The sequence below is a fragment of the Perissodus microlepis genome, chromosome 20 (genome assembly GCF_051167445.1).
Source record: "Perissodus microlepis isolate ML-2025 ecotype Zambia chromosome 20, ASM5116744v1, whole genome shotgun sequence".
NCBI classification, from domain to species: domain Eukaryota; kingdom Metazoa; phylum Chordata; class Actinopteri; order Cichliformes; family Cichlidae; genus Perissodus; species Perissodus microlepis.
The window spans coordinates 31116556-31136519 of NC_140480.1; the positions used below are offsets into that span (position 1 = coordinate 31116556).

At 40.9% G+C, this 19964-nt stretch overlaps 1 protein-coding gene across 2 annotated transcripts in view; it reads left to right on the forward strand.

Annotated features, from left to right (window-relative positions):
• Positions 1-19964, forward strand: part of spryd3 (SPRY domain containing 3) — a 75382-nt gene that overhangs the window by 29096 nt on the left and 26322 nt on the right. The window contains exon 7 of one of the 2 annotated variants that reach the window (XM_084918353.1): positions 6881-7030. The exons of the other annotated variant lie outside the window; for it this stretch is intronic. Coding sequence (XP_084774479.1) covers positions 6881-7030 — 150 coding nt within the window. The remainder of the gene's footprint in view (positions 1-6880; positions 7031-19964) is intronic. 2 annotated transcript variants of the gene reach the window in all.

Sequence of the window (19964 nt, forward strand, 5' to 3'; positions counted from 1 at the left end):
TAAAATATATAAATGCAGTGAAAACCCAAAGAAGTAGTAAGGATGTTTCAGCAGGTGATCAAACTGTGTGACAGTATCAGGGCTGTTTTAACTTTTTGGAGCAGTTAACAACATCACAGAGCATTGCTTTGGTGATTAAAGTGTTTTACCCAATAGAGCTCTTCTTTGAAGAGTCTTGATGCATGCTCAATCATTAAGTCAGAACTTCCCAAAGTGTGGGGCCCGCCCGAAAAGGGGGGGAAAAAAACAAAACGCTTGGACACTGTTAGCACGGGGCGCCTACAGAAACGCAAAGCAGGAGATGAAGCATCGCTGAATATGTTTCCAAACCAACTTCATTCTAAGCCAAAGACTAGAAAATATGGTGAAGCAAATCTTCCCTTTGGCTTCACCTGCACAAGTGCCGAGGTAGGTCTCCCCTGCAGAATTGGTTTTCCCTTTGTCGGGAGCAGCGCTGGGCTGTTTAAATCACGGACAAACAGTATCCCACATTCTTGATTTTTAGTTCACAAACACTTCTTGTAATGACTAACTACTCCTGACATTTTGGAGATGTTAGCTCTTTATACAGTAAAGTTACAGCGGGATACAAATAATATCAGGCTGATCCGGCAACGATTTGTCCCCTGGTTCAAATCACGGACAAACAGTATCCCACAGCTGTTTATGTTTTTAAACCCATTTTGCACAGAGAGACATTTTTTGATTTGATTGCAATGTTGAATATTATTACACAGGGGAAAAAAACAAACAACTACACGTAAAATAATCACGCCCGAACATTTTTCTTGTAAAACAAAGGGGGGCCTAGCAAAAAAAGTTTGGGAACCACTGCGTTAAGTTAAGGAAATCCCAAAGAGTTGATTCTGTTCATCTGGACGCAGCGTTTTCAGTGGGAGAAAAAGAAGTCACTTGGATGAGTGAGCAGTTTGAAGCGAAAAATCTAATCTTACTTTAAATGTCACTGACATGTGGAATATTGCAGTATTGTTAGGCTTTCCAATCCTCTCATCTGCAGACTTCTGTTCTCAAACTCAGGGAGTCATGAATTGCTTTTGTTGACTGTGTATTTCTGTTTTGCTCTGACAGCCTACATAAAACCACTCAAGTAAAAACATGGCAGAATTGTGCTGGTTTGCTGCTTTCTATTTTGACGGATACTGAGGTCACACAATGTGGTCACACAGGTGTGACAGTATCAGGGCTGTTTTAAAATGCAGGTGTTGTGTTTAATTGGGTTAAAATTTGGTCTTCAGATTTGATTCACATGATAAAGAAGCAGTCTCCTAATTTCATTTTCACCTCCTACTTACGTTTCCCTGTTAGCTGTGACAGGAAGCTGGCAAGACCAATGTCTGGGTGTTACATCTGTTTCCCAGGCAGCAACTCAACAAAACATGGCCTTGCACACCAACATTACCATTCTCACCGCTTAGAATTATAGGAGTGAGATAGCAAGAATAAAGAAAGGGAGAGGGAGGCTGTCAGCTGTCTCAGTGAGGCATGCTTTGCTCAAGGCTACATCTCTCTTTTTCTGCCCGCTTGTCTCTCTCCTCCTTCCATTACTCAGCAGCAAGAAGCAAAAAGAGGTGTGACTGAGTGCTCATCACACCGAAACTCTTTCCTCCTCTCCCAAAGGAGAAGCAGCTGTCCAGGCATGAACTGCAGCAGGTTAAGGTGGAGGCTAATGTTGAAAGCTATCCATGAACAATTAATCAACACGGTATTACAAAGACTAAACAAATGAGGCTTTGGCACCGGTTACTGTGGAGATTTCCTTTGTGAAAGGGGAAAGAAACTGTTCAGCCTTTAATACGGCGAACAATCTGCAGTTACTGCTTCTCTGTTGATTGCAAATCACTCAAAAGTATAAAAACTTATAGATGTTAAGCAGAAAAAGTAGCACTACGGATTAAGTTTGCGTTTAATCTTAATATTTTTTGCTGCTCAGGCACATACTGTGCTGTTAAAATGTTGACAAACACACATTACACACACATTTCTGCAGACAGTTACAGTTAGCGCTTAACAGTATTGTCAAACTATAAGTAGACATTAGTTAATAATGAGTATTAAAGCATACAAATTTGTTTTTTGTGCAACAATATTTCCAGAATATAAGAATAACTTAAAAAGGTAATTGCTGGGCACAAAAGATGATGTTTGACCATAATTGGTATCCACTGTATTTGTGATGTCAGAAATCCTGTTTGTTGATCCCTTAAAAGCAGATTTTTCTTTTTTAATTTTTTTTAGTGAAGACAGAAAATGACACTTTAATTGGTGAAGTCAAAAATTGCACCAAGTGTCAGACTCTGCATTTAAAGATCTAATCGAATTTTAAAACACTAGTAGAGATGGTAAAATTCAGATCTAGTGCTGGTGGCGTTTTGATTGCTGTGGAACATGCGTTAGAGTGAATAATTTATTTATTTTTCTTAATAGTACATGTGCACAACAGTGCATTAATGAAAGAAACAAAGTAAATGTACCTGGAAGGTTAGAGATGAGAAATTTTCAGTTGCGATAACTGTTGTTGTTGTTACCCTCATTTTTGTGTCTGGACATAGACTTTATATAAAAATGGTCACTGTCACCCATTTGGTTTGTGGACTCTACATTTTGAAGCTTCAGTGTGAGCATCTTGGCTCCTGCCTTGTTAGTTTTTCTTTTGGACCTAGAAGTGACCATATTTACATGAGACAAAAAAAAGGAAATAACAAAATTAAAAAAGAGATTTTTATGACGGTAGAGACAATCAAGAGAGACACAAAACCATTAATCATGCCAGACTGTTAGCATAAATTTTAGGGATGTAAAGTTGGACATTTTCAAATTGGAGTCGTTTTTTGGAGCCAGCCTCTGGTGGCTTTTAAAGGAACTGCAGATTTTGGTGTTGGCTTTATGTTTCAGCACAAGAGGAACTTGGACAACAAAAACAACAACAAACACAAGTTGGAAATACTAGGACTGGGATGGTGACCCTATCAATAAAACAACAAAAAATAGCCTTAAAGTCTAAATATTAGTTAACATTTCCATGTATGTAATATAGTAACTTTAAAAAATTGGCATAAAACCAAGCAAATATCACTTGATGCTAACTCCGCAGAACAAAAGAGGAAATATTTGCTGCCACTACTAGGCATCTATCACACACCAAAGCAATATGGAGAAGACTGCAAGAAATAAAAGACAAGAAGATGATGGGATGTTACATTACCAACTGCTGGCTGGCTATTAAATCACTTCAGATTTCCTGCATACAGAAAAACTCATGGAAGGTATGTCAGGGTTTTTCCTGACTCAAAATAGGCCTTTGGCGGATTGACTAAGCACGTAGGGGCGATTGGCCCAAAAATTGTCTGTATTAGCTCACTTAGGGCAAATTCATCCCCAGTTGTTTAACTTGTTTAAAATCACAGTCCTGGTAATTTTCCTTTGGGGGAAGGCCAAAACGTCTTTGGTGGGCGGCACATTTATCCAATATATAGGAAAAACCTTGTGTGCAGGACTTCTGCAGTGGGTATTTATCCCCAGGTAGCCCCCAAAACTGAATGCTTGCTGTGGCTGTCCTTGTGTATGGCAGTGGGGACCAAAAATTTATTTCAGCTTGTGGCTGGGCTTCAGGCACAGGTCTGTGAGCAGGTTGGTCTCCACTGGCATTTTTACATCCTACATCAAAGAGAGCGAGTGCTGGGATTCCCAGATGGCACAGGGGGAAATTGCTGCAGCAGTTGGAAAACATGGGTTCTGCATAAAACTGCGGAAAAATCTTCACTACTGATATTTTTTTGTCCTGTTTCTGCGTGTTCGATTCCTATCCCATCATTGAATCTGTGATTTCTATAACTTTTTCTGAGCAGCCAGGAAAAGACTGCAGCGAATGAAGTGTAAATGTTCATGGCACTATGCTGATATCACAGTCCTCAACCAGTGATCGATGTGTCGACTGACTGGTCGAATCATGAGGTGTACTTAGTTTTTCTGGCAGAGAGTCGACTGTATGTCCCATAAGAAAAGTAAGTCCTAGGTAGTGATCGTTAGCACTATAAAAAGATCTTGAAATCGATATCCTGCAATCTATTACATTGGTTATCTAATATAACAATCTGATATTGGTTGTGTGGTTTCCTTAGTCTCTGCATACTTGGAATGCTGCAATAACTCTTGGTTTTTATGTCTGTTAATAAAATGCGTGTAACTACATGAACTACACAAGTACAGTCCTATTTAACCAGTTTAATCACCTTCGATTGCCTCAGCTCCATTTCTGAATCATTTTCAGTTTGACAGATCGCTAAGCAACAGCAAATAACAAAGTGAAAAAAATTGTAATAACTTAATTGAGACACTTGACTTTTTTGACATACATGTTGAATAGCTTTTCCCACCAGGTGTGTCGTTTTAAGTGGCTGGCTACGGAATCGTAGCACACCCAGGTGGTGTTGCACGCTCAGAATCACAGAGGCTTAATGCAGAAGTAATTTTGTCTACCCCCACCTCGTCTGTCATCCTAGACTTTCAGCCTGGGGGTGTATTCTTCGTTGCGCACATGCTCACACATTCCCTCACATGACATGGAAACTCCGCTCAGACTAAAGGCTTTGTCCACCTACTCACCTGTTCCCACCCATCTTCACCTGTTTAGATGCTTAAGACCAAAATAGAATTGAAAGTAATTGTATTACCATCACGTAATGGATCTTCAGTCTGGAGTGGCTGTTCGTACTTGTAGGATAGTCCCTGTGGGCGATTCAGTGAGGGTTTGACTGGGTTTGGAAGTGTCAATCTATCATAATGCCCACTCACTTAGGATACACTTGTAACAGCTAGTTGCGTGGTTAATTAAGTCCCTGGCCTCTATAACAACACTGGGTCCTGCCCAAGCTTGATCAGCTGTGTTTCCTATCCACCCTGCCTTCATAGAAACAGGTGAGACATTTTTGAACGGTGTCTCCTCTAAGGCATTCATGGTTTTGTTTGTCAGCCCTACCAGTGGAAAGTTTAGGGGATAAGTAGAGTTTTTATTTATCTTGAGGGAAAGATGAATACCTGTTGGGATTTCATGCTTATCCATTTTAAAGTTAATTCATTTAGAAGGCGAAAGCTGCACAAACAACAAGAGCTGGTACAGTTGAGGATTACATGGAATAGTGAGACATTTCCAGTGAAGTGCAAAATGAAACTCCCACGGGTCTTGATCATCTGCCCTTTCCGCACCTGCAAAATCTTTCAGCAGAACTTCCGATGAAACTTTCACAGCGGAAACGGGATGTTACTACACAATCTTGGGCTGATTCTTTCGCAATGAACGATGAAGTTCACTAGACCAGTGGTCCCCAACCCCTGGGCCACCGGTACCGGTCCGTGAGTCGTTTGGTACCGGGCCGCGAGAGTTGAGGCTCGGGTGTGAAATTCATAGTTTTCAGGGTTTTATCAGTTTTTAGCGTTATTTTGTTAATCGTTTTTATTGTTAACTCGGTTTCCATGGGTTTTTTTCCCGTGTGTTTTGAATAAATTGTATTTTTTTGGTACCGGTACTGGTTTTATTTTGTCGTATTTATCCGCGACACCTTATAGGCCGGTGAGTGAAATTATTGTCGGACATAAACCGGTCTGTGGTGCAAAAAAGGTTGGGGACTGCTGCACTAGACCACTGAAGAACGCAAAGGTTTATCTGAAGATCAGTGAGGAGAAGAAAATTCTCGTAAGATCTGAAGGACTCACCAAAACCATCTAACAATGAACCGTCCAGGAACAGTGGCACAGATGAAAACAAAGAAAACAATTCTCTAACAACACTAAAGACTGGACAGGAGGGACCTTAACAGAAATTCACCTAACACCCAAAACCTGGAGTAAACTGGTGTCCTCTTTGTAAAATCTGGATATTTAATATCAAAGGGATTCATTGGTGTGGAATCAAGAATATTTGTACCATATTTCAATGCATGTATATAGATGATATTTAGGACAATTATAGTGCCAATAGCAAGTTATGGGATCAAATATGTTGCCAGTTTGACACGATGGATATTCAGTACCAAATTTCATGGCAGTCACCAATAATTGCTGCGATATTTTTCAAAAAACCCCTTGATAACCTCTTGGTACTGCCAGAGAAAACCTCAGAAGATGACCAAAGACTTCATTATACAGTGGCCATGAATGCTTACCCAAACATTATTTGAAATACATCCAGGGTGGACATTATATTGCACGTTCACCAAATATGGTGAAATTTGAAAACGACAAAAGAGCATTGGTTACACTAAACTATATATGATGCCTGTGACTCATGCCGAATAGGTGTCTAAAATCTTGTGCCTTTTGGTCAATGTTCATTAAGAACAAGTTAGTGTCTTGTCCAAAAAATGACCCAGTGGTGTGGTTTAAGAAACGTAAATGATGGAAGCTAAAAGTCTGTATAAATTCAAAGAGGCTGAAGTGGTCCTCTGCAAGGACTTGGTCATTAATACAAACTCTGAAAGAGTTGAGAAAGTAAGAGAAACACAATGACATCAGTGGCTGAGCTGAACAAACAACGGGTGTCCGTTTTCATGGAGATTACATGTATGTGCTTTGAAAACATTACCACAGTTCCCTGCTTGCCTGCAGCTGTACCTTTGACAACCATTACAAAAGTAATGGTAGACCTCAGCTGCATATTTCTTTATATTTTTTCCCCTGGTTGCACCGCTACAACGATTCAGGGGCTAATACTTGTGTCATAAATACAGTTAGTTGCAGAATGGAGCCAATCACGCAGAGTCTGAAACCCTGCAGTCTTTTGGTTGGTAATGTGAGTCTGTTGTTTATTTCTCAGCATATTAACCCCCATTCTTCTTCTTCTCTGCATGTTTTTTTTCTTTCTCAGCTTTTGGAGTATGTTGGCAAAGGAAAGAGTATTATGGATGTGGGTTTGGCCCAGGCCCGACAGCCACTCACCACCCGCTGTCATTACTATGAAGTGGAGATAGTCGATGCTGGGGAGAAATGCTACATTGCCCTGGGCTTGGCAAGAAGGGTGAGCTTTCTAAGAAAAGAACAGCTTTTGACATTTTTACACCTACATTCACTTTTTTTTCTTTTTTCTTTGGGGGAGGGGGTGTTCAGCATTTAGCCACCATGCCTATTTTCCACATTGTAATATATTAAAAAGCATAGCTTAATGGTTTCAGAGCATGTGGACTGCATGAACACGTCTCCCACTGACTTATTCTTGGATTCTACTCACTCATACGCGCCCTTTCCGTTCCCCATAGTTCGACAAGTGGTCGAGGTAAAAACATGCTAATGATGGAAAACTTTGACAAAAGCCTGAATTGGGAACTAGGCAGATAATTACCATGTACAAAATGTTCCTCAGGCCCTGTCTTGGGAATGTTGTAATCTTGGCCTGATGGAAGAGCAGCGGCACTCTTGTCCTTTTATAAGTTCTTTCACATACATGCAGATCCCAGTGAATTGAGAAAATAGGATGAGTTGCTAAGCTGGTAAAACTGTTTTTAGATTTTGGAGCATAGTTCAGTAGTAAATGTATTGGTACTGTGCCTTTATAATTGATTTTTATTCCCATTATCCAGCAGTTTACCCATTCTTTAATGGCCTACTTTGGGGAGATGAAACACCTTTAAGAGGAAAATACAATTAACGAAATTTTAACACTCTCGTTTGAACCCCTATTTCTTTTTCCAAAGTATGCACATGCGGTTCCAATTTCAGCATTAGCACCGCCACTTCGAGTGCTGGCCGGCTTTAAAGAACGAAACAGGCAGAATATAGTGAAACTGATAGACAAGAGATGCTGAAATTGAATAAATCTACGATCAATATGTCAAGACCTTTCAATACACACCTGCAGAGATTTAAAATAAAAGGAGTAATAGGTTCAAGAGAGCTGTTTTAACCCTCCTCATGAAAGACAAGATTAAACTCCGATGACTCAGGAACTATTTCTTCATCTATGTGGGTTAATGATTTGTGAGTTTTTTCCCACCCTTTAAGTGTAGCCTTGAGTGTTATGGATGTGAAATATTAGTAAGTGCCAAAGCCAAGGCCTACAGAGAGCTGCCAGCACTGCCTCTCCCAGGGTCAAAACTCGGCTCCTTTTAATAACAAAAACAAAAGATGAAACTTCTATAACATCTTTCAAGGTTTCACAGGGAATTTATATAGAAGAGAAACGAGGGGATGCATAGGTCACCTTACTGGACGACGGGAAGATATAGAGCTATACAGATGTATAGGAGAAGGTGAGTGGAAAAAATAGACTTGGACAGCATATGCGTGCTCCACTTACACGTTTCCTTCGTAGCTATGGAATTCTTTAAAATTGGCAAATAAATAAAATTGTTTAAATGGACTACGTTGTGATATTAGCAGAGTTTCTGCACATGTACTGCAAGCCTATCAGCCTGTCAGGTGAAAACATTGGGGAATTTTATAAGTTAAAGATATTTTTTTAGACACAAGCTGCAACTATTTGTTTAGTTGGTCTGTCTTATGGCCTACTGTTACTGTTAAGCTGTTGTTTACTCACAAAAGAAAGGCATAGGACTCGAAAGAAGTTAAAAAGTTGATTTCATGACACAGTTGTTTATCCAGTGCCTTTCCTTAATGATATTTCAACCAAAGGCATCAGGTATGCAGTGTAAGACAATGGGTAAAATGCCTTAAATCTACATTCTTTGTAATCTCCAGCAGGGGGAAGATCATAAAAATGATATGGGAAAATGATGCTACTTTTCTCCATGACCTCTTTAAACACTTTTCTGATGGGTTTATAGTTACTGAACATGATGCTCATTTTGTTAATTATAATCTCCAGTAGAGTGTAAAGGGGGATAAAGCAGGGTATGTGTTAGGTCGGGCCTGCCTTGTGACTGGAAAGGTAAGAGCGTGGAGTATCACAGTTTATTGCTTTCATTCATTCGTTTCACAATCAGTGCAATAAGTAGTTCTGTAACAGTTTCTACAATACTCAGTGAAAGTAACTAATGTTTTGATCCAAGGAGTAACAAAATAAGTAATTATAATTTTCATTTTAGTAGCATTTCAGAATCCACAAATGATGATAAGAACTCTTTTTTGTTTCAGCCAACACTGATTTTGCAACAAATACACATGTCAAAAATGTTAGTTGACATTATTGTTATATTTTCAGAATTATTTTATATGCAGAAAAAGATAAAACCAGACAAATGTCGGGTTTCACACATGTAAGTAAACACATACAGACAGTGCTGGGTGAGGAAGCGGTTGAGTGGCGATTACTTAAGTCAGTTTGCTTGCTTTCAGGTTCCCTCATCTTTTTTAAAATGGCTGCATTACTTTTGTTTGTTGGGTTTAATCAGGGTTTTTGGTATAAAAGCTTTAAGCCTAAGTTCAGGAGCGATGCCAAAGCAGCTTTTCCCTTTTTAATACACGTTACGGTATCAACAGCAGCCCCAAGAATCCTGTATTATCCATTATTATGACTTTTACTTGAGCATCACTATCTGAGCAGATCTTCAGAATACCCCTGAAGCTAATAACATTCCTATTAGCCTGCGTTGCACTCTGTGTTAAATGCAAATTAGTGAAAGTTAGCATGCAAATGTGCTAAACAAGCACACGTTGGCTCAAAAATGAAGCCAGCATGGAAGTGCCAAAAACTGCAGTTCCTCCAGTGGCCACTGAAGGATGGCTCCAAAAGTGATCCAGTCTCCGTAGACTCATATGTTAACACTGCCAAAATTTAACAGAAGTTAAAAACATGTTTATAGCTTGGCATTTCTCGCTTTTTTAAACCTTATTAAGCGTTAAGTTTAGGGAATTTTTTTAAGCTTTAAAAAAACACTTAACAGATCAAAAGAAAAGACGAAAAAGGAGGCGGGGGTGGAGTAAATTTTTCAATCCCCTAAGCCACTATTGCCAGTTTCCTGCAAAAGGGAAAGTCTGAAGAATTTGGGCTATGTGATAAGTCTGAGTTCTTTGTGTGTAAAGTAAATGCTGTTGTTTAGCGTGTTTCATAATCTAAGATCTGTTTTGACCCCGCTGCCATTCCTAGACCTGTCATGACCCCCGCGCTTTCTCTCTCATTCCTCTGAAGACGGAAGATAAGGGTCTTTATGAATGTACAGCATGCATACGGTTGGTAGCACAGTTGTTTTTCATCCGGTACACACAGCGGTTGCTAGGCTGTGGGACAAAGAGATCTTGGATTAATTATGGGGTGGAAGAGTGTAGAGAGTAGATGGCAAGGTGGGGAAGCTAGGTAAAACGTCAAGAGCTAGAAAAATCAAGGGAAAGGGAAAAACACAGGTGAAAAAAAAACGAAGCAGGAAAGCCCTCATGTTTTGAAAAACAAACAACCGCCATCTGCTTAAAATCCTACAAAAAATGACGGTAACCCTGTGGGAGTATAGATGCAGCTGGGAGAGAAAAATGGATATGACAGAGGAGTGAATGGAAAGTATTTGATTGAGTAGCCATCAGTGTTTAAAAAAGACAGATGGTTTTCTCAGTTCACCCTTGACCCTCTTGTATTGAGTCTCTGGTAATGTACAGCAGCCCAGTCATAAAGCTACACACACACAGCAAAGCCTACACGCTCGTACACACAAACAAGAAATAAAACGGTTTCCTCTGTCCTGGTGTGCCCCGGGAACAGGTCCTGGGAACAGCGCTCTTCCTTTTCCTCTTGTGATGCAGCAGTCCTTCTAACGGGTTTTTTGTGCTGCTCCAAGAATCTCTTTCTAGCAGGGTCAACTTAGGATAAAACAAAGGATCAGTTACTGTGCCAAGGCCTCTGATCACAACCAGTGCAACAACAGTGTCAGGGATGCTACTTAGTATAAATTCCTCTTTAAAGAATCATTCATTTATAATGCAACAATGCTAAAACAATCACTACTTCCACTTTCTAAAACTTGACTATTTTATGCTTTCATAAATCTACTACTTATCTGGGTCTAAGCTGTGGCCACCCAGCTTTTCCGATGGGACAACAAGGCATTGCTAAGCCAGCCAAGCTCCGTCATCTCACAGCATCTTCTGGGTTTGTTGTGGGGTCTCCTCCAAGTTCAACATGCCCAAAACACCTCAACAAAGAGGTGCACAGGATGCATCCTCGGCAGCTTGACTCTGAGTCCCTCCTCAATGAACAGGTCCCTCACCCTATCTCTAAGGCTGAGCCTAGACAGCCTTGGGAGGAATCTCATTTCCACTACTTTTATCCAAGATCTCATTCTTTCGGTCACTACCCGCAGTGTTTGGCTTTAGTTGAGGGTTGAAGTGTAAATTGAAAGCTTCACTTTCACTCTCAGCTCTCTCTTTACAACAGCAGATCAGTACAGCGTCCACGTCAACACAGATGACAATCCATCTTCAGTCTCCTGCTCTACTTTCCCCTTTCTCGTAAACAAGTCTCAGACATACTGGGCAGCAGCTCCTTCATGAATGTGGATTAAACTGTGTATCTTTTGGGTTTTGGACGGTGCCTAGATGGAAAAAGACGTAAATGATGTCTGAAGATGTTAACTTGAACTATGAAAAGGTATTATTTAAAATGGATACATTTAAAGATGAAGAACAGACTTTCAGTCTGTCCTTTTCTTTTGTACATTGGCATGTGGAATAGTTTCTTGGCCACTGGACAGAAGCAGGAAGCTCTTAGGCTGGGAGTCAGCTGATTGATGAGCAGTGTAAGTTGGATAACTAAAGCAGAAAGAGAAGTGGAAGACGTCAGAGCAGAACTGAACATGAAGACGAGTATAAATACAAGTTGAGAAGCAGGTTGTAAACCCAACAAATGGTACACATAAAACCCAAACTGGAACTTGTTTATGAAAACCGCTGTATGAAAGCTTTTTAAAAAAATCTTCTTATAACAGCACAGTGATTGCAAGCTGTACCAACATGAGCAGTTTGACTTTGAACGCATGAAACTGCATTAGGTAGTACAGAAGTGATGGCTCCTGAAAGTGGGCCTATGTAGATACTCCACTAAAAATCACTAACTAACTTATGAACATTTCTGATAATAAGACAATAACTGCTCTAAGTGACCCCAAACTTTTAATGCAGTAGTCTAAAACATAGGTTTTCAAACTTTGTCCCCAAGGTACACCAGAAGGCAAGTCTGAATGCATTTCTGCAGAACATTTCCTCTGTTATCTGTGTAGTGGCATAGCGGGAGCTCTGATTGTATTGACAAATAAAGGTGCTTTTAAGTACGATATCTGTAATTTATTTGCTTTGCAATAAGCTCCACTAACATATAATTCTGTCCCCTTATCAGCTGCTTTCACACAAACCAACAGGTCTGCTGCCTCTGACTTATATCTGGTTTTCTATTCTCTCAGAGGAGATGTTTTGGTTTCCTGGTGCCTCCTTGGCACCATTTGCAGTAGTTTCCAGTAGTATTTGTAAATAGACTTTTACCTCTACCTCAGTCAGAGGCTTTAGTGTATTGTACTATTTGGTATTTCTTGGGAAAATAGCTATAAATTTTGTGACACACTCCTGTCTTAAATGAAAAATACGCTGCCACGCTAAACATCAGCTATGCACTCTCTCTGGCACTCATTCAATAACAGAGCTAATTTAGCAATTTATCTGATTTCATCTTGCATTTGAACTTGCATCCATAAAAAGTGATGGACATGCCCAAACAAATACACACAGATAGGCTGTTGTTCTCTTCTCTCGAGTCACATCAATGGCTAATGACAGACAGTTGCTGTTATGTGGGCAGCTGGAGGTTTTAGCCTGATGACATGGGGTTAAACAAACAGACCTGCATTAGTTCCCTACACAGCCTGTGTCCAACCCCTATAGGTGAGGCACGTACAAACAGAAACAGTACTTTCCCTTCCCGCAAACTGTGACTTCTTCACACACGTATGCACGCAAACACTCGTACATGCACATCTGCGGCACTTCATGGCTTGAGTTATATTTTTAGACAGTGCTGTGATATGTCAGTGCGATAGCAGCAGTAGGTGATGGGTATCTGCTTCCACATGGTTTTCCTTTCTGCCCGCACCTTCCCAGTTATACTTTTTCAGACTTGTTTACTCTGCCACAGTGTGGAAATGCAGGCTGCTCTGATAGCAGCTGTGGATCTGATATCGAAGGCTTTTGCTCTTCCATGCTGTGGATTCAAGTCTACCGTTTATTATTCTTTCCAGGAGCTTACAGTTCTTTGCATTGCTCTAGGCAAACAGGGGTAGTGACCATGTTTCAAAAGTTTGGGTTTTGTGAGAGTAAACCAGCTGGTTAATTAATCCAGTCATCAATAGAGGAGTGTACATGTGATTAGTGGCACTATCACTTATTGAATACCAAAATTGCAGCACTGCAGAGAGAGTACATATCTATGGATGGTTTCTAACTGGGGGATAAAAACATGTAAGAATGCAAACGCTGTAGGAGAATATTAACACAGGAAGTTAAATAGTTTATTAATTTACACTAAAAAGTGCAATAAACAACTTCTTTTAAATATATCTGTATGTCGTATTCTAGACTGGCTCTGATGTTGATATCAAGGCTCGGCGTGAGGCCAAACCAGCTATTCCAGGACTCCCTGTTGTTATATGTTTAGAGCATTTTCATGTATTCATATGTGTCTGACTGTAAACGGGATTACACAAAAACTATAGGATGGTTTTAATGAAACTTGGAGAAGTGGGGCATCCTCAAGAGAATAATGCTTATCTCTTGGCTAAGTTTGAATTATACAAAGGCTGTGACTAAAATCATTCATTTATCACTCATCGCCAAAATGAAGGGGAACTAAACACTATCAGGCTCTGCTCAGATTGTTTTCTTGGCACAGGTTAAATGTGACACCAAGGTGCAATCCAAGAAATAAATGTGAAGCAGGAAATGGGGCGAATACAGCCCACTGTCACGCTAAGAGATCCAGGCTAAAGTTGCATGACCAAACAAAAATTCAGCATCCTTCTAAAGGAAATAAAAATATTCCTATTATCATAAATTTGTGATTATTTTTTCAATAAATAACATTGCATGTAAAAGGCTGCCAGAATATGGAGTGTTTGGCCAGCTTAACACTGTTTCTGGATAACCAAACATCAACCTTCAGGGCTAAAAAAAAATGATTGACACTTAGCACTCGATCATTCACTGTGGTCCCAAATATGGTCACTTCGAGCTAAAAAAATTGCACTAAAACAATAATTTTCTTTAGGGGTCACCACAGCGAATCATCTGCCTCCATCTCACTCTGTTCCTAGTATCCTCGTCTGTCACACCAACCCTCTACAAGTCCTCCTTCACTACATCCTTGAAGCCTCTCTATGTTCTTACTCTTTTCTTCTTGCCTGGAAGCTCCCTATTCAACATCCTTTGTCCGCTTTATACCCACTTTCCCTCCTCAGCACGTCCAAACCACCTCAGCCTTGATAACTTTGCCTCTAAAGCGCTTGATCTGAGCTGTCCCTCTGATTATAATGAACCCACGGTAGACCCGACCATATTTTAATGCATTTCAGCATACTTTCTTTATTCCTGGTTGCCGTGTCTTACAGACATGGCTGCAGCTTTTCAGCCGCCAGACGAACACACACCAACAACTTTCAATTAAATTCAATTGAGTTTATTTATATAGCGCCAAATCACAACAACAGTCGCCTCAATGCGATGTATCCGGTCTTTAAGTCTGACGTCATTAGCCGTGCCTGGGCCCAAACTCTGCAGGTCCCTAAGTCCAACGATCACTGCAGCATCACTGAGAGTTAAAAACGGTCTCTTTCCTTTCATCTGTAATAAATGATCAGCGTTGCTGCTTTACCAGGTGTAACAATTAAGTTTAACATCCAGGCATCCACAAAAAACGAATTTATGAAGTTTAACGGAGTTAGAAGTTAGCAGGAAGTTAGCTCGCTAGTTTGCATCTAAATATACCATGTTCTGACTGAGAGAGTTCTGAAACAAATTAAGACGTACAGCTCTGCTATCATTTCCAACATAAATGAAGACAGGAAACTAAACAGCAGTGACGTTTGTAGGGTTACTGAAGTTTAGCTAGCTGGTATATAGTGATGTGCTACGTGATCACAGCTATAATAATAATGGATTGCATTTATATAGCGCTTTTTGAGACCCTCAAAGCGCTTTACAATTCCACTATTCATTCACTCTCACATTCACACACTGGTGGAGGCAAGCTACAGTTGTAGCCACAGCTGCCCTGGGGCGAGGCTGCCATATCGCGCCATCGGTCCCTCTGGCCATCAGGTGAAGTGTCTTGCCCAAGGACACAACGACTGAGACTGTCCGAGCCGGGGCTCGAACCGGCAACCTTCCGATCACAAGACGAGCTGCCAACTCTTGGGCCACGATCGCCCTAGCTATGTTAGCATAATATAAACAGTGAAGCTGGAGGATGAACGCTAACTTTTTTCCACTCAATAAAAGTTAACGTGAGGGTTCCCGAAGGTTCGGTACATTTGCAATCGCATTGCAGGATGCTGTAAACGGGCTGATATTCAGTCAGGAGAACAACTGAGAAAATCCATCCACAATACGAGGATATCAATATACTGCTTTAAAATGATTAGCGGTAATAAAAACTGAGAGAGGCCGACAGTGATCACTGACTGTTTTTAGGGGCTTGTTGAGATTCAATAGAACAAGATACAAAGCATTAAAACATGTAAAAAACACAAAAGCCTTATTAAAGGCAGAGTAGTTTGGGCCTGGAAGCAGGATTCATCATGTCATCACTTAAAGACAGAATATTGTAAGGTAGACCCTACAATAATGAACCAGGCTCAGGGAGGGGCGGGGCCATCTGCTGCGACCGGTTGCGGTGAGAGAAGGAAGACAGGATAAAGACATGCTGTGGAATAGAGCCAGAGATTAATAACAAGTATGATTCAATGCGGAGAGGTCTGTTAACACATGTTGAGTGAGAAAGGTGACTGAAAAGGAAATACTCAATGCATCATGGGAATCCCCCAGCTAATCCCCCCTAAATGACAGACAGAACCCAGTTTAAGCCGGCGAGGCGTGATTGCAGATGCCGCTCAGGTGCGTCCGCCTCCCCTGCAGCGGCACCGCAGACCATTCACTCCACACTGATATGCTCATTTCTAATCCAGTCCATCCTAGCACCTCCAGTGTCACTGTCTCCAAACCATACACCACAGTGAGCCTCACTAGCATCTTGTAAACTTTACCTTTCACTTTCACTCTTTCAATGCAAAGTCCAGAAACCAGTGGATGATGTCACAGTGGCTACATCTATTTTTCATATGCAGTCTATGTGGATGACATCAGTTGAGGTTGCTTTTTTTGTGCACGTGTATGTGCAAACTTTTCCACATGTCAAAGGTTTTTGATTATAAACCAAAGTGTTGGATGAATTCAATCTTTGACCTAACAAATTATGATCAGTCGAGCCACCTGAGTTCACAAAGATGACAAATGTCTTTATTGAATTTCCTGATAATCCATCCAACAGCTGTTGAGACTTTTTACTCTAAAAAGTATAATTTTTTTATCCCATGTGGATAATTTTCATCGATGAATAAAATGTGTGGTAGTCTAGCCAATAGGCATTATTAAATCAGAGTTAGTTAAATCAGTAGGTTGTGGAAGGGACACCATATTTATTTTGATGGATGGAATACACTGAGGACATGTTTTGAATTAGAAATGATGGACACAACAATTACCACAAAGACATCTATGAGAACAAGCATTTAATGGTTGATCCATTTATCAGACACATGTCTGCGGTTTACATTAGAAACTCTAAATCTTCCCCTTATTTGCTTAGCTGTTCCTAATAGGGCCTTATTTTAGAAATCACTGATCAGGCTCATCAATCAGGGAGAAAACACCCAGACGTTCCTTTCCTTCTCGGGGAACCCACATGCCAGTCAGCTGGAGGAATCCTCAGGCTTGTGGTTGAGACGAGGGGGAAGAGGAGCAGACTTGGCGGATCAAGGGGTTTCAGGCTTGGAGCGGTAGCTGCATTCCTCCATGTCTCTCTCTTCTTCTGCTGATGTCTCACTCTCGTCTTCTCTCGCTTCCCCCCCCTCCATCCATCTCCATTTCCTGTTCCTCCAGCCCCAATGGGGTTGTCAGATGGGATCGTTGATGTTTCCCTGATGTCGTGGCCTCCGAATGCCTGTCCTGGCCAAGCTGTCTGTCTGCACTGTCCCCGTTGTTCACCTCTCATCCCACACAGGTGCTAATAGTAATAATTTCATCTGGCTTATATTGCTTTGGGTAATGTATTACCTATTCAGTCTGCATCAGTCATCAGTCAGAGCCTGTTTGAATAAAAGCACAACTCCCTTCACAGCGTCTTGCTAAAGGCTGATTTGTTTTCTTTTCTGGACGTCATCCTCGTCATATTTGGATTTCTTTGACAAGATGAAAATGAAAGGTCTTCAGGTTGCCTTTTGTGTGCTAATACTATATGAAAAGAAGTGCAGTGGGAAGAATTTACTTTAGGGAAAAAGAGAGGATGTACAAGTAAGCATTTAGAAGATGTTGCCCACCGAGAGATAAAAGAAAACCATAATGTCATTGTGGCTCTTTTCTCTCTTGCTCAGTAGTGTGTTTCTACAGTAATGGATGTGCAGCCTAGAAAACAGATAAAAATCTTTAGTAATTACCTCTGAGTCATTCTGTGATCTTATCCAAAAGTTGGCCTGATAGTTATTACCGTTGGCATGGTGAAACCTGGAGAAAGGCGCACACACTGTACATGCAGACAGATGGAAAGAGAGAGAGAGAAAGAACACAACACACCCTCAGCAGACGCTGACAGGTATCCAGAACTGATGATCCTCACACCATTAGCATGTTAACATGGATAAAGAACCCATTTCAAACTCCTCTGGAAATCTGAAGGCTGGCTTTGCAGAGCTGCCTAGATCTAAATCTGCCACTGTGTGTGACGTGCACGCTACCTGCCAGCCTGTTTAGCATAAATGAATTATAAACGGACATAAAAAACTAGGATTTGCAGCCTATTAAATCATTTTAACCTTGTTATTATAAAGTGAAATCAGACATTTTTTTTCTGTCTTGGTGAGAGACGAAGCTTCACATCCAGCTCAGTCTGAGTGGAGCTGCTGTTTCGACACAGGATGGAGCCGGTGAAGCTGTGGCTGAATGCCATTTAAAAACTCCTATTTGAGAAACATATACCAGTTCTGATGTGTTCATGCCATAGATGATATATAAAAATAGATGAGTGGAAACTCTGCATTTACGACGCCAAGTCCTTAAGCACGCCTTCTTTCTAATGACCAGCAGGAGGCGACTCTTCTAGCTTGAGCCCAGTTGGGTAGAATTGGGAAAACAACCCTTGGTTCTGCTCCTCTTTGGCCTCTGCACACACTTTCCTGTTGAATTATAGTCTCATTTGTTACTTTGAAGTCTTACTTAAAACAACATGATGTTTAGTGTTTTTAAATGTAATGAGGCGTGAAAAAAGCCAGACAAAGACGCAGACTAACAGCCCCAGCTACGCACAAAAACAGCAGAGCATTCATGCAGTCGAGAACAACCGGACTCTTCAATATTTCCAATGTTTTTCATTGTCTCTGCTGTCTGAAAAAGTATGACCAAAAATGGGTTTTGTCGAGCAGTTTCTGGAGCTTAAATGGCAAATAAACTACGCACTGTTTTACCTCAAACCCTTATTGAACAAACCTCTCAGCTCTGATAAGTGACACTGGAGGCATTTCTGTCATTGGCCCGTGGCGATAGCAGTATCTAGGTGGTGACTGATCAGCGGCTGCTTATAAACCGAGTGGTGTTTTTTCCCCCCAGAAGTTTCATTGTTTGAGTTAAGTGAGCTGCAATAAGTCAAAGAACGGAGACAGTTTGACATTTTCACGTTAAGAATTCATAGATAATTACCAGATGGATAGATTAAATCTGTTTTTTGCTTGGTAATGTAAAAGTTTGGAAATTTTAGGATATTAAAAAATAAACCATTTTAAATTTTGACTTTAAAACTGATCCACTTTAGAGTCACGTTTACAAGGGAGGTAATCATACCTTATACAGTCTAGAGCAGCGGTCCCCAACCCCCGGGCCTCGTACCGGTCCGTGAGTCGTTTGGTACCGGGCTGCGAGAGTTAAGGCTCAGGTGTGAAATGTATGGTTTTCAGGGTTTTTATCGGTTTTCAGCGTTATTTTGTTATCGTTTTTATCGTTTGGTTTTCCTGGGTCTTTTCACATGTGTTATGAATAAATCTTCTTTTTTTCGGTACCGGTACTAGTTTTATTTTGTTGTATTTATCCGCGACACCTTAAAGGCCGGTCTGTGAAAATAATGTCGGGCATAAACCGGTCAGTGGCGCAAAAAAGGTTGGGGACCGCTGGTCTAGAGTTTGTAGTCAAAGCTTAAGCAAAAGTTTAAGCTGTTGCTTACAAGTTAGCTTAACCTTAAATTTAATGTCTTTCAAGTATTTGAGCTGTGCAAATACATGAAAAGTGGTCTGTTAGTTTGGAGCTGACACAGAGTAAAAGTTCATTAAATGTAATCATTTATTAAACATCACCAGAGTGTCACAGCACCGAGGCCTTCCCAAGACAGCCCAGACATGTGATCTTTCCAGCATGTCCCGGGTCTGCCCCAGGGTCTCCTTCTGGTTGGAAATACCCACACACCTAACCTAGCAGGCACCCAAAAGGCGTCCTTGTCAGATTCTTAACAATATCAACTGGCTCTATTCACTGTTGAGTGATTGCCGCGCTACTCTGAGCTCTTCCCGAATGACCTATCTGCTCATCAAATCTCTCCGGCTGAGCACACCCTTTGGAGGAAGCTCATTTCCGCTTTTTGTATCAGTGATCTTATTTTTTTGGTCGCTACTCAGAGCTTGTGGCTGCAAGTGTCGATAAGGACGTAGATGGAGCATTAAATTAACGCCCAGCTCTCTCTTTACTGCAACAGCTTTGTCATCACTGCAGACAGT